Source organism: Myxocyprinus asiaticus, chromosome 25 (assembly GCF_019703515.2).
Source record: "Myxocyprinus asiaticus isolate MX2 ecotype Aquarium Trade chromosome 25, UBuf_Myxa_2, whole genome shotgun sequence".
Lineage (NCBI taxonomy): Eukaryota > Metazoa > Chordata > Actinopteri > Cypriniformes > Catostomidae > Myxocyprinus > Myxocyprinus asiaticus.
Window position 1 is genome coordinate 5,528,428 of NC_059368.1, and position 16,144 is coordinate 5,544,571.

The 16,144-nt window shown below is 38.3% G+C and overlaps 2 protein-coding genes across 2 annotated transcripts; both read right to left on the reverse strand.

Moving 5' to 3' along the window:
- Positions 1–4,576: 4,576 nt before the first annotated feature.
- On the reverse strand, positions 4,577–5,569 carry LOC127415685 (trace amine-associated receptor 13c-like). The gene has a single exon (XM_051654504.1). It carries the CDS (start codon positions 5,567–5,569, stop codon positions 4,577–4,579), a length of 993 nt encoding a protein of 330 aa, XP_051510464.1.
- Positions 5,570–13,828: 8,259 nt separating this feature from the next.
- LOC127415680 (trace amine-associated receptor 13c-like) lies at positions 13,829–16,140 on the reverse strand. Its single transcript, XM_051654499.1, has one exon. It carries the CDS (start codon positions 14,936–14,938, stop codon positions 13,880–13,882), a length of 1,059 nt encoding a protein of 352 aa, XP_051510459.1. The 5' UTR covers positions 14,939–16,140; the 3' UTR covers positions 13,829–13,879.
- Between the last annotated feature and the right edge of the window lie 4 nt (positions 16,141–16,144).

Genomic DNA, 16,144 nt, shown 5'->3' on the forward strand with positions numbered 1-16,144 from the left:
AACAGACAGTCAGAATAAACGTCATCCATACGACTCCAGTGGTTAAATTAATGTCTTCTAAAGTGATACGATCATTTTTGGTGCAATTAAATACTTATTAAGCTTCCGTTAAGCTTCACGAGAGCGCTGAGTTCACACGGTCTCTCTTATGACGTATTCGTGTTGGCATGTTATGGACGTAATCTCATGTTCTTTTCTTGGTTGAGACATCCAGGATAAGCACACAAACTCACCATTGTGAGTAAAGAAACGAATACAAATTCAGATCTAAACCAAAACCAACTAAGCTTTTGTACAGCATTCCTTCTGCTCGGTTGTAAACAGCGCTGCTCTTCTGGGTGTGTCGCACGTGCGTCAGTTCTCACGTGTCTCACTTGCCAACGCGATTATGTCACATGCGCATACTGCTGCTGAATGGAAGCGATGATTTAGAGTTAAAAAGTACTTTAATATTGATCTTTTCACACCAAAAGCAATCGTGTGCCGTTAGAAGACATTAATTTAACCACTGGAGTCGTATGGATGACGTTTATTCTGACTGTCTGCTCTTTTTGGAGCTTCAAAAGTCAGATCACCATCCACGTGCATTTTAAGGACCTTCTGAGCTAAGATATTTTTCTTCAAATGTGTTCTGCTGAAGAAAGAAAGTCATACACACCTGGTATATCATGAGGGTGAGTAAATGATGAGAGAAATTAAATTTTTGGGTGAACTAACCCTTTAACTGAGAGACTACATGGGGAAAAAATGTTTTGGACTGTTCAAGTTTACAAAACAGTTTAGACTATTTAAGTGAACTTCAAAAATAGATGTGATTAAAGTGGTGAAAAAATTATGACCTGTCACAGCACCAAAAATATTCACTTTATATATCGTAAAAGAAAAAAAAAAAATCATGCCCATGTTATTTTCATTTCATGCTACTCATCACGCATGATGCGAATACAAAGGCAAAGGGGTTCCTTGGTAAATTACATTTCTCAGTGGGACCGGGAAAGAGGGATACCCTGATAGCACACGTACATCACCCAGACGTCTATTTGATGTGTGTTTTTACATTTGGAAGATTTATTTTTTACGTTGTTTGCTGATCTGCAATACATCTATAAGACGTATGTCAATAAGTATGTCTCGGTTGTCAGTAAGACCTTTAGCAGATATCTTTGAGATGTTTAGGATTTAGAATGTTTGTAAATCTGATATACTTAAGATGTTTAGCAGATGTTAATTAGATTGTGATGCTTCCCAGATGAAAAAATCTAAAACAGACTATAAAATTATAGCTTCAGGCCAAGCTTCAAAAACCGCCAGCAAAAATATACAGAGCCTCTAACCTAACCCCTACCATTTTTAGGGTAACCCTTAACCTTATCCTAACCTTTAATCGTTGCCTTTTTAGGGGCCATCGCAGGCCCCCTTCCATACAACATGGTCACGCAGGAAGTCGGCATATTTTTTGCGAGTGTGGTAGTACCCTAGGATTGACCGCATTCTGCAGGCTCACCGACAAGCACCATCTCCTATCAGACATGTTTGCATCGGCTCCTATGTGTTTTCCGGGGTCATATCCCACGTTGAAGCCAGAAAGTTATCACGTTCGTTCTCATAATTAGTAATGAGTGCAATTCAGAGGTTTTATTTTTCCCTCTAACATTACATTTTTACTACACTGATGTTTAAGTTTGGGAGTTATATTGGGGGATACAGTTCTTAAAATATGCATTCCTCTTTACTATATTACAGCCTGAACAGCTGAAAACAACTCGCTTCTCAACTCACTTTTGGCGCCCCTCTGTGGACATGTGCGGAAAATGGACCTCGCGTGCCCAAACGACCAACGACACTTACTGATTTGTCCACTGGGGGCAGTGTTTCACATTTCGGGAAGCACAGACCGATTTTAGCTTAAGAAAAGTCAACCAACTGTTTCCTATTTCACTGTGAGATCAATCTGACCAGGCCTCAGGTTTGCTGCCCTCCCTCTACTGGCTGTAGTTACGCCAGAGATTATTTATGCTGAGATCAACCTCCATGGCTTTTCCATAGGAGAGAGCATAACAGTCAACTTGGATCATGTGGGTCTTCTTTATATAGCCCTGATGTTAATGAACTGAGTTCAGAGTGTTAGAACATTAAATCACAGTTTGTGGGTACCATACAAATGAATGGGTTGAGCCGTAAACTGACTTTTCTCATAGTAATCTCCACACAAAGTTTACTACAAAAGGATTGCTTAGTGTAAAACAAGTTGAAGATAAAGTGGACAGGGGGTCAGTTTATTATGTGATGAGCAGTTTCCTCGCAAAAGCATTTTATTCAGTGTACTGAAGCATCTCCTCCATAGATATCCATTCAAAAAGTACAGCCTGGTATCCTCGCCAGTGAATCGCTGTGTTTTGCTTTGTTTTGCTAACATTGGAGGCCCCCCCCCTTGGAAGAGAGGTTACGCCACTGTCTATGTTATTTTCATTACAAACTAACCTAACCGTGAGTGGAAATATCGCCCCTTTTTGTAGTTGGCCCTACCCCCTTCTGGAGTAACCCCGCCCATTCTGGAGTTACCACGCCCTCTTTTTGAATTCCGGACACATTTTGGAGATGTCCGTGCTTCAGCTACTTAGACAGGGGTGGACCAATGATTATAATTGTTTGTGATCACTGGGTAAGGCATTTTATTGAAATATTTTACAGGAGATGGTTGGGCCGGATTTACATTTTTATGCCAGTTTCTAAAGCTTGAAATGATTTAACGATTACTTTTAGTATACAAACGTCTCCAATAAGACAAAAAGCGTACTTAGAATTAAATGCGTCTCAATGGAGGATTCGGCCTTCTGAGCCGCCAAGCGCCCTCTGGAGGAGAACAATATTTATTGCACATGAGACCGCTGAAAACAATCTGCTCGCTTCATTGGTGAAGCTGCAGTTCCTCTTGTATTTCTTTTCATCGGCTGCCACCATGCTGATGCAGAGACGGCGCCCTCTGCTGGAGGTACAGGTGGAGTTTTGGCTTTGTTGACGTGGGGCGCTGGGTTGTCTCTGGCCAGTTCTGCCCCGTTTTGCTCAAAATATTATATATATATATATATATATATATATATATATATATATATATATATATATATAATATTCTCATTTAGATTTCTATTTTGCATTATATTACATACATTTATATAATATGCTTGTATCACATAGTTTTATAAAATTATTATAATGGTATTGTAAAGACATGGATTTATTGTTAAAATGATCCTACCAACATAGGCAATATTACATACATTACATTATAGGTCTTTCTCCATATTAAAATGTTTGATATCATTCAAGAACATCTTATGCTCTTATACTCTTGTTTGATGTTTAATGTAACACAAACTGCTTCGGGGCAAAAGCCTAGTTAGAAAGTCAATGACTTTGTCAAAGAAAAACACTGTTCAAGATTCAAGAACCGTGACCACACTACAGAAACACAGGAACATGTCACTCGAACGCAAGAGGGTAACATGACTTCAGCCCATGGGTCAGGAGTCAAACAGTCAAATATAGATCAAAGTATATTTACAGTATACTATAAAAGAATGTGTATAATATATTGTGTTATAGGCTATTTTAATATATTACACAATAAATAATATGCTGTATCTTAAGTATACTTCTGTGATCCTTTTATTCTTTGTATTGTTAACCAGATGTTTGACTGGATTCAAAACATTACTCTATATAGGAAAGCACAGGTCAATGACAGGCTTTAGTTGATACAGTATATAAAATATGTATGTATATGTATGCATCATTTCATTTGTCTTTCTACAGTTTTAACAGATTAATATTGAAAATCAGCTTGAAAAATGTAATAATTCATTAACCATTAAGTAAGTGATTGTGTGCTAATAATGAAGATGATATGTATCACACTTTCTGTAATGTTTGGTTTCAGATGGTTTATTGATTAAAGTTATCAAGAGCCATGAGAGGTTAGGCTTTCTCCCTAATTACCAGTTTTGTATGTAAATATAAAATATGTCAAATGTATAAGCTAAAAAAAAAAAAAAATTGCAATATGCAATTTTACTTGTAAACGTCACAATTTTATTAGTTTATTAAATTATGTGCTCCCTTGTGTTTACTGCAATGTTGGCTATAAAAGATGCATAAGTTGATTCTTGACTTTGTTGGCTACAGAAAAACGTGTTATTCATGCACTCTCATTACACAGAGGTTTAATAGATTATAATAGATTTATTACATCCAAAGCAACTTACTGTGCATTTAAGGTGAGTCTATATACACCAATATATGTGTGTTCTCTGGGAATAAAACCAATGATCATTGCATGCTCTACAACTTATGAGGTTTCTTGAGGCCTTGAAACACTCTAAACTCATACTTTTATCCAGTTAGGTTTTACCTTTACATCATAGCATTAAAAATCATTCAAACATTATAACACAATGCTGTTTTCTTAAATACAATTTGATCATGTTTAATATGAAGACATTGATGTGGAGAGATGCATTAGACCAGACAGAGTACATATGTGAAATAAAACAACAGGTAAAATTAACAATGTAAGAACTTACAGGACATTTATCAGAGAAGAGTCTTTGTAAAACACTTTAAAAGTGACAATTAATTTTAGACATCTCTGAAACCAGGGATAGAATAAAGCATAAATTATAGGATTAATGGAGGAGTTCAGAAGAAATATCATTATAGTAACATCTTTAGCATATAACAAGTCAGCATTTGTGAACTGAATTATCAAAGAATAAATATAATACGGCAGTAAACACATCAGAAAGGCAGACACCAGAATGCAGAGCACTAATGCAGCTTTACGTTCTGATTTCATGGAGTCACTCATTAGATTTTTAAAGGGTTCGGTGTTGTTGTGAACTTGAAGAGCTCTTATAGCGATTGCATGTTTCTTAGCAATGAAAAACACATGTGTGTATAATATAATAATAAGCGTACATGGAATAAGAAACACAACCAGGAGATCAATGAGAGATGACACCTCATCTATGATATAACGACATTCTCCTGGACACATTAAATCAGTGAAGTTTCCATTAATAAAAAGAATAGTGAAGTTATAAATGAGTGAAAACATCCAGTTAAACAAAGTTGCTATGTAGATCACAGTGGGAGAGATTTTCTCAGAGTATACAAATGGATAACTTAATGCAAAAAAACGATCAACTGCTATTAGACCCACAGTGTGAACAGAAACACAAGTCACCTGAAAAGTTACAAAATGGAATATAGAGCAAAAAATTGGTCCAGAGATCCAACATGACTCAATCAGCCAAATCAAATGAAATGGCATCACAGAAATTCCAACTAGGGAATCAGACACAGCCAAAGAGAGGATGAGGATATTAGCAGGTGTGTGGAGCTGCTTGAAGTGACTAACAGAGATGATGACCAGCAGGTTTCCACACACGGTCAGAAGAACCACAGCTGCTGCAGCCACATAAATGAACACATAGACAGGAAAAGAAACAGATCTCTCTGGACAGGAAAATTCCAGACAGTCATCAGTTTGGTTCACTGCTGTAAAATTCATAGATTGTGAAATATTTGGAAGAGACGTCAAAAAAAGAGTATTATTCTCGATGACTTCTGTCATATAAAGTGCAATAACCAGAGATAAAGATCTCTCAAGACAAGATTCATGGATTCACATAAACTAATTGTATCTTCAGCAGTAGAATCTACTCTGAACTGATCCTCAGCGTAACACAATCAACATTCACTCCTGGAGGTTCATTCTGTGTTGACTTTTATCTGTTTGACTTGTTTTCCCAATGATGTGAATTCTATTTTTAATGTTGTTTTCAAGGCCATCTGCATCAAGGGAGAATGAAATACAGCTGGGAGATTTGGATTGCTTGAACTGGATGTTGTTTGCAACTTTTTATTGGCCTAGTTGGGCCCCACAGGATTTTAAACCAAAATGACCACACACACACACACACACACACACACACACACACACACACACACACACACACACACGCAAAAGTCATAGTATTTAAATGAACTGCAAAAAATTGTGTGAAAGTGGTGAAAAAAAAAATATGACCTGTCACAGCCAGGTCACAGCACCAAAATTTTTACTTTCCACACATGCATGCACACGCAATGCTTCTGTTGACATGTGGAATTTTGAGTGCATTTTGCGAGGAATTCTGATCGTGTTAAAGAACTTAAATACCAATATGTCCAGGTAAGATGTCTGTACAATAGTGTGCTGCTTTAGAACATAACCAAATATAGCACACACAACCAAATGTTTTGGAATAAAACACAGAATAGACAGTTTTGTCTTGTACGGTTCCTGTACTTTAGAGATTCGTGGAAATTGAAGCCAATACAACACCCCACATAATGATTTTTGTGGATGAGGCTGGTTTCAACTTGGCCAAAACACATAGATGAGGAAAGAATGTGATTGGAAGAAGAGCAACAGTGGATATCCCAGGCCAGGGGGTGGCAGCAATAACTGCTAATGGATTGCAGTTACACAAATCTGTAATTGGGCCATTCAGAGAGGCTCATCTCTTTTCTGGATGACCTCTATGGAAGGCTTGTGCAAGCAGAAGAAGGAGACGAGATGAGGAGAAATGTGCCAACATGTGTGATTATATGGGACAATGTGGCATTTCACCACTCCCGTGCAGTCACGGAGTGGTTTGGAGTCCATGCTACAGTATGATGTGTCTTTACCTTTCACCATATTCTCCATTCCTTAAAGCAACACTAAGATTTTTTTGTTAGAAATGTTTTGCTTGACGAAGAACTAATAATCTAAAAACGTTGCAAGCAAGTGTAAGCCAATAAGGTATCTTTGGAGCAATAAATCAGAGTATACTTGCCATTTTTTCCCCCTTTAAATTGATCCCCATGAATGTATGCTCATCTCAAGTTGTTTATAATGTACCGATTTCATAGCACAGTACTGTATATTCATTTGTTTAGTGTGTAACCAACTCTCTGTTATAACTTTACTTCCAAATAAGCAATTAAACATTTTATAGTAATTGTGATATTGCATATTTTAGTGAATTATTTTCATGTTCAATAAAGTATTTCATCATTATTTAATCCTCATTTTGCATTTGTACATTACAGTGTTACTGTTTGTAGTGCATAGGCCTATGATTGTAATATTACGGTTCACTCATATTCTCCACTGAGGCTGTAGATTGTAATATTAAAATATAGTGTCTTCAATTGAACTTATATCAGCTATTTCACAAGTTTCACCTCCTAAATTGATGTGTAGTACAATACAAACATTAATGTGTATTGTGTAGTAGATAAAACACTTTAATAATAATAATAAAATATAATTAAGAGTGTTGTTTATCTTCCTCTAATTAAGTAATATCAGTTATATATGTTTAAGCGAATAACATTATATCAATTTAAAAATGGCTTATCATGACTCTGCTCTGCAAGTAATCTCTGAGTCCTCCCTCAAACCATGAGATTCATCCACCAAAAGAGCAGTGCTGAATCACAACTGTAAAGTGTTCCTCTGCAAGTAACTTGCAGTTTTATGCTTCAACTGCTAGGCTAAAAGTTACATAATGTAGCTTTAACCCCCTTGAGGAATTATTTGGGTGGTCAAAATCAAAAGTAACAGTCAGTATCTGGTGTGGCCACCAGCTGCATTAAGTACTGCAGTGCATCTCCTCCTCATGGACTGCACCAGATTTGCCAGTTCTTGCTGTGAGATGTTACCCCACTCTTCCATTAAGGCACTTGCAAGTTCCCGGACATTTCTGGGGGGAATGGCCCTAACCCTCACCCTCTGATCCAACAGGTGCCAGACGTGCTCAATGGGATTGAGATCCGGGCTCTTCGCTGGCTATGGCAGAACACTGACATTCCTGTCTTGCAGGAAATCACGCACAGAACGAGCAGTATGGCTGGTGGCATTGTCATGCTGGAGGGTCATGTCAGGATGAGCCTGCAGGAAGGGTACCACATGAGGGAGGAGGATGTCTTCCCTGTAACGCACAGCATTGAGATTGCCTGCAATGACAACAAGCTCAGTCCGATGATGCTGTGACACACCGCCCCTGACCATGTCGGACCCTCCACCTCCAAATTGATCCCGCTCCAGAGTACAGGCCTCAGTGTAACGCTCATTCCTTCGATGATAAACGCGAGTCCAACCATCACCCCTGGTGAGACAAACAATTGTGAAGAGCACTTTTTGCCAGTCCTGTCTGGTCCAGCGAAGGTGGGTTTGTGCCCATAGGCGACGTTGTTGCCGGTGATATCTGGTAAAGGCCTGCCTTACAACAGGCCTACAAGCCCTCAGTCCAGCCTCTCTCAGCCTATTGCGGACAGTCTGAACACTGATGGAGGGATTGTGCATTCCTGGTGTAACTCGGGCAGTTGTTGTTGCCATCCTGTACCTCCTCATGTATCTAGAACAATGTGGGGTCTTTTTGCAGTATTGACCGCTACTATGTTAAATGTTATATTTTTACTCTGTCTTTCTTTCTATACTACATTCGCCGAAGCAGTTTATAGCGTGAAGTTGTTTCCGCAAACTGTCTGCTTCGGCTCTGTATACATATCAAAAAGCTCTCTATGATTGCTTATATGTTGTCCTATCTAAATTTCCCACCAGGAGTGGCCGACTGCGTGAAGCTGTTTCTGCAAACTGGCTGCTTCGGTTCTGTATACATGTCAAACAGCTCTCTACGACAGCTCATATGTTCTCTTATCTAAACTTTCCATCCGGAGCATCCATAAGCCGGACTCCGTGAATGGGTGCTGCTCCGGCTTCATTCCACCTGAGCCCTATTACAGCTTAATTTAAACACGAGGGAAACAAAAGATTAACTATTTAATTCAATCACCATACCAATGCTCCCCAGCATTTCAATCTGGTCCTCCCACACAGGTGATTCCTGTCAGCCTCTTTACCTCACCGCACAGCTCGTTTAGGTTGTGATCCATTCAGCATTTCTGTTTGTCAACTTCTTACATGAATATCACGATCATTCTCCCTTCAAAGTGCCCTTTGGAGTGTGATTTATCCCATTCGGAACACAGGGGCAATCATGCAACAGCGAACTCCCTCCAATCAACCGATACTCTAATTACAACTTCTTTTTAAACCAATGCAGACATTTTAGCGGGGGCTCGCTGCCGCGCAGCACTTGCTCTGACCATTTCACAGCACACTGCAGTTATACACAGCCTCTGTCCGAGCTGACACGAACCGAATTCGGCTCCGCAAAAGGCAGATCACTCATTCATAATCATTCCGCAAACTCGCCTTGCCTCCTCTCAGCATTCGAGCTCAGCCCAAATAACACGAAGCAAGCGCTGCTACAAACTTCCACTCAGCTCTACACTATAACATGACTTTCCCTCCTCCCATCAGAACAAACGCTTCAAGCAGGTAAAATAATTTTACTTTTGCCCGAATCATTGGATTACAAACTTTTATATACAAGCTTGACCATACAACTTAATTGCTGCGTGATTTTAAAAGCGTTCAATAATCTGTCTATTTTAAAGTAACAGGTTTAAATCAATGCCGAATGACTTAGCTTGGCACCTTGCTTTATACTCCAAAATTTCAGCTTTTCTGTAGAATTTATTACAAGTCATCAATATAAACAAATCATTTTATTCACCACACTACTGTACACTGTGCTCTTATAGTATTTATTAAATCCAACTCAGGCACAAACTCTTATGATTTCATACGTCTTCGTCAAATGAGACGAATCACCCCGTGCCAATAATACAAAGTAATGAAATGACTCACATTACATTGGAAAACATTCGACAAAGCTCCAAACCATACGCTTAAGTTAACAAACATCAAACTACGGTATTCATCTGGGCACTCAGTTTCAGGTGCCTTCCATTTTCATGACAAACCAACTCTAATAACGCTGTTCGTATGCACACGCAAGCAAGTTTCTTGATATCATTTCACATATGTTCCCGACATTTAATCTAGCAAACAATTGCGTTCTTTCACCACATTACCATGTTTTCCATTGGCTCAACACATCCCTAAGCAGCACAAATGTGCTGTCCAGGTGCCGAAACTGTGGCGTCTTTCGGGCCGTGCGACTAAACCTCCCACTACACTGCAAAAAGTGCAATGCACTGTCCAAGCACCACAACTGCGGCGTCTTTCGGACCATGCAACAAACTCTCACTACATTGCAAACAGCACACATGCTGTCCAAGCGCCGCAATTGCGGCATGTTTCGGGCTGTGTGATCAAACCTCCCACTGCACCGCAAACAGTGCAATGCACTGTCCAAGTGCTGCAACTGTTGCATCTTTGGGGCCATATGACAAATTCGCACTACACGGCAAACAGCGCAAACGCTGGCATGTCTTTCAGACCATGCGTGTCAGCCTCCATGGCTCTGTAACCCATATTATGCCACTCATACCAAACAAACCATCACCCACCTAGCATCTGACAACAATCGGGCTGTTTCAGGTCTTCCCTAAACAGTTCACCATCAGCCTGCATCTCTGCATCAATCAATTTATTTCGAAAATAGCCTACCAAACATCCTCACATCAAATGCCGTGCTCAACCCATTTGTACCACAGGGTGAGTTCTTGCTTATTCGCAGCATAAACTTTTCACACGAAAACATGGGGTCTTCGTGTTAAACGCCGTGTGAGTCCGCACTCGAACTCTGTAAAATCCAGCATAAACATTCTCACATGAATCGTTTGCTCTCCCATTGAACGTCATGGATTCCCATGCCCGAGGATTCAGCCCATTCATGTCACAAATGCCCATGCAAGCATGTATCCTGACATTGCTTCACATATGTTCCAGACGCAACCTATTCTCTCTGCCAACATCCATCCCTCTACCCCTTCCTATCAATGGGCCACTAGAGCGGATTCCCACGTGAAGGTGCCGCCGCTGGAGAACCCCAGTCCAGACCCATCCCCCTTTATCACTCCAGTACTTTTCAGCTCTCGCAGAGCTCATTTCCATGCGGCCGCAACCGCCACTGTCTCTTCAGTGCTTCCACCTATTTTCATTCTCCATCTCTACCTATTCTACACCTCCCAGTTTCCTATCCACTCGGGAGTGGACCCTAGTGTGAGGCTGCCTCCACTAGCGGCCCCCGCTCGTTCTATCACACTTTGGCACCTCTGCCCACCTCTCACAGGGCTCAGCAAGCGCCTCCCCCTCCCTCAAATTCATTTAATCGTTTCATGCTCTTTTTGTGGGGTACAAGAGGCACTGTTAAATACTTCATCTCGTCTCAAATACAAGGCTCCTTAGACAACAGCTTGCTGTCCCATTTTCTGGCATCATTTGTGTTCCGGTCAAGCCTTGAGCCTCGAGCCCTTCGCTCAGGACAACTTTTACACTATCCTCTAAGCAGGATTACATTCACTTGCGAACTACTGAATATTTAGTATAATTGTATTAGTATTTTCTGTTTTCCTGTTGTGACATCTGACACCTGAACTTATGATCTTACATAGCACCATCAGAATAAAAACTCCCTAATTAATGTATCCTAATGGAAAATCCTTTTTAAAGTAGGCCTACGCTCAGGCACCAGACGTTGATAAAAAACAATGAGACCGGCGAAACGGTTAAAAGACATAATGTCCGTGAACTGCGTTTACATAAGAAAACAATTACATGTCGTATACATGTGCAAAAAAACGATTTATGTGAGCATCATAGAAAACACATTGCTAACGTTTTTTACTTTCATGAAAAACATTTACAAGCATTAGGCTATTTCACCAGCCTATATTGCTGAACAGATTATTCGTTAAAACTTAAAATACATTTCAATGAATGTTCATGACTAATCTGTTAAGAATTCTATAATGTTTGTTAATGACTAATGAAAGTATAAAGTGTTATCAATGTATTTTCATAAAGGTGATCACAGTCATGACTCGTTTTGTTGGTTAACTAAAAAAAAAAAAAATAAAAAAATGTGAAACATGTTGATCAAAAAAGGTGTCTAATGTCCTTTGTCAGGTATATCATATCTTTGTCAATTATATCATTTGTTTCTGAATTATGAAGTAATTCATAATGCCGGCTTCTGCATAATGTATCATGAAATGTCTTTAAAAACTGAACTCTGACTGAACTCTGCCACTAAATTTTTGACTTTGCCCCTAAAACAAATCACTTAGTGGCACGAGCACTCCAAAACTACATGTAGCCTATAATTATTTTTTTTTAAAAGTCACGTTCTATAATTGTTCATACCCCTTACTTAGTCCCATCCAAATCAGTACATGAACTCACAAACATCGGGCCAGGATAATTTAATTCATGAATGAAAGTGTCCAATAACAGGGCAGTTATTGAGATTAAGCGAGTAGTATACAGCTGGTCATGTGATCCTAACATGGCTGCCCCCATGAGGGCGCCCCCGCCCCATGTAGAATAAAAGAGATTTTATAAGGTTACTGATATGACTGAACTCTTCATCTCACATGAGTGGTTATGATTTTATACATATGTTTCAATATTACTATTCATTTCTTTAGAAGTAAAACTTTTTAAATGAGGAAAAAAAAATACTGAATGCACCTTTAAAGCTCATTGTTCAATTGATCTCCTTACAGGTCAGCAATGTTGAGAGCAGAAGGGATGCTTTGAGATACCTTGTTGATTACTTTCAGGAAAGGAGTTAGGAGCTTTTCCAATACTGTCTGGAATATATTCAATAAATGTATAAAGGTGTACAATTCACTATAGTGCATGTCTCTTCAATTGTATTATATTGGCAGTTCAGGTTTTCAACATAATATCAACATAAAAATAAACGTAGCAAAAATGTACTCAAAGCAAGTGAGTGCAAATTGCTGCCTCAATTTTTAAGGGTAAATTCTATAGGTTGTTTTTTTCTCCAGTGTATAGCAAAGCACAGATCAGTGACAGGGTTTAGTCCATACATAAAATATACTGTGTGTATGCATCATTTTATTTTCTTTACAGTTTAAAAGATTAATACAAAAGAATCAGTGTGGAAATGTAAAAAGAAAAAAAAAAATGCATTAGTTTTAACCCTTAATTAAGTGGTTGTGTACCAACAATGAAGACGATGTGATATGCATCACACTTTGTGCAATATTTGGTTTCAGATGGTTTATTAAAACTGATTAAAGTTATTAAGAGCCTTGAGAGGTTAGGCTTTCTCCCTAATTATCAGTTTTGCATGTAAATATAAAATATGTATAAGCTAAACAAAATACATGCAGTACGCAATTTCACTAGTAAACTTCACAATTTTATTAGCAAATAATGTGCTCCCTTTTTTATTAAAGCTGCATAAATTTGATTCTTGAAAAAAACAAAAAAGCAAAAGCAAAACTGGCCCGCATAAGGTGATGTTTTGTTCACATCCCTGGTGTAGAGGATGTCATGACTAGTGCATTACATTAATCCAATCAGTTATTGAAAATAATTGCTGTGCTTGGGTCTACATCTAAATAAGAGAAGATATACTGATTAAAAGACTGATTACATACAAAGCAACTTACTGTGCATTTAAGGTGAGTCTATATACACCAATATATGTGTGTTCTCTGGGAATAAAACCAATGATCATTGCATGCTCTACAACTTATTAGTTTTTGTGAAGCCTTGAAACACTTTAAACTCATACTTTAAAAAAAACAACAAATCAATTTAGGTTTTAACTTAATATCATGAATTTAAAAATAATTCAAGCATTATAACACAATACTGTTTATTAAATTTAGTTTGATCGTGTTTAAAATGAAGAAAGTACATTAATGTGGAGAGATGTATTAGACCAGACAGAGTACATATGTGAAATAAAACAACAGGTAAAATTAACAATGTAAGAACTTACAGGACATTTATCAGAGAAGAGTCTTTGTAAAACACTTTAAAAGTGACAATTAATTTTAGACATCTCTGAAACCAGGGATAGAATAAAGCATAAATTATAGGATTAATGGAGGAGTTCAGAAGAAATATCATTATAGTAACATCTTTAGCATATAACAAGTCAGCATTTGTGAACTGAATTATCAAAGAATAAATATAATACGGCAGTAAACACATCAGAAAGACAGACACCAGAATGCAGAGCACTAATGCAGCTTTACGTTCTGATTTCATGGAGTCACTCATTCTGTTTTTAGAGGATTCGGTGTTGTTGTGAACTTGAAGAGCTCTTATAGCGATCGCATGTTTCTTAGCAATGAAAAACACATGTGTGTATAATATAATAATAAGTGTACATGGTATGAGAAACACAACTAGCAGATCAATAAAGGATGAAACTTCACTTATGATAACATAACACTGTCCAGAACACATCACTGAAACACTTATGTTTCCATTAATAAAAATAATAGTGAAGTTATAAAGGAGTGAAAACACCCAGTTAACCAAAGTTAATATGCCAGTCACAGTGGGTGAGATTTTCTCTGAGTAAAGAAAAGGATAATTTAACGCCAAAAAACGATCAACAGCTATTAGGGTCACAGTATAAATTGACATCATAGTTACTTGAAAACTGACTAAAGAAAAGATGATACAGGAAATCCTTCCCCAAATCCAACATGATTCTGTCATTGAAATCAAATTAAATGGCAATACAAAAACTCCAACTAGGAAATCAGACACAGCCAAAGAGAGGATGAGGATATTAGCAGGTGTGTGGAGCTGCTTGAAGTGACTAACAGAGATGATGACCAGCAGGTTTCCACACACGGTCAGAAGAACCACAGCTGCTGCAGCCACATAAATGAACACATAGACGGGAAAAGAAACAGATCTCTCTGGACAGGAAAATTCCAGACAGTCATCAGTTTGGTTCACTGCTATAAAATTCATAGATTGTGAAATATTTGGAAGAGACGTCAAAAAAAGAGTATTATTCTCGATGACTTCTGTCATATAAAGTGCAATAACTAGAGATAAAGATCTCTCAAGACAAGATTCATGGATTCACATAAACTAATTGTATCTTCAGCAGTGGAATCTACTCTGAACTGATCCTCAGCGTAACACAGTCAACATTCACTCCCGGAGGTTCATTCTGTGTTGACTTTTATCTGTTTGACTTGTTTTCCCAATGATGTGAATTCTATTTTTAATGTTGTTTTCAAGGCCATCTGCATCAAGGGAGAATGAAATACAGCTGGGAGATTTGGATTGCTTGAACTGGATGTTGTTTGCAACTTTTTATTGGCCTAGTTGGGTCCACAAGATTTTTAACCAAAATGACCATTCTTTGTTTTTCCAGAAGAGCTGGAAAATTAACTATTGTATGCCACCTCACATTGCATTCATTCATAGAAATGTATGCTTGTATGAAATGTATGAATAGGACTAGTATTTGTAATAATGACCAGCTCTATAAAATGTTGTTCCAATCTAAACCCAGTGACAGCGGCCCCCAAATTGAGGGAAATGTGGGTGAAAATAAACCTTGGCGTGTAATGCCGTCAACTCACTACTAGCCAATTTGGCAAGGGTTTTCTATCGTGCTACAACATTATTCCTTTTCCCTGACAGTATTTCAACAAACAAGCGTGTTGTCTATTTTCCCTCAGCTGTTTAGAATCAAACACGATGTCCGATTCGTGAACGAATCACTCTTTTAAATCGGTTCTTTCAATCAAACTGCTCAGCAAAATGGTCTGAATCGCAATTGATTCTAAATAATTCAGGTGGCTCACAATCACACACGTACTGAATCGTTTGGAGCGCTTTCTCACTTGGTAAAACATTAATGGGACACATAAAAACAAACAAACTGAAGCGCTGGATGAAATGGAATATTTACAGACAATCCACTGAAACAAAAGCTGCAAATACATCCCATCGTTTTCCAGCAATGCATTAAGCTGAGTGCGCAGTTTGAGGATGACTCTGTAATGTGTGCGGGTAAACATATTCTCATAAAAAAACTAGACTTTCAAAACAATAGCATGAAAGTACCAAAGTTTGGATGAACCATGAATCATTCAGTACCATGGTATGTATGCAGGCCTATATTTCAAAGGTGTTACTTTCTGATACTATTACTGTACCATGGTAAAATATATGTGGACTCATTATGGCCAGCCCACTTAAAAAGTTCTGGAGCCGCCACTGTCC

Bases quoted from the DNA above. Each gene is read 5' to 3' on its own strand.
- LOC127415685 (XM_051654504.1), bottom strand. From the start codon at position 5,569: ATGAATTTTACAGCAGTGAACCAAACTGATGACTGTCTGGAATTTTCC.
- LOC127415680 (XM_051654499.1), bottom strand. From the start codon at position 14,938: ATGACAGAAGTCATCGAGAATAATACTCTTTTTTTGACGTCTCTTCCA.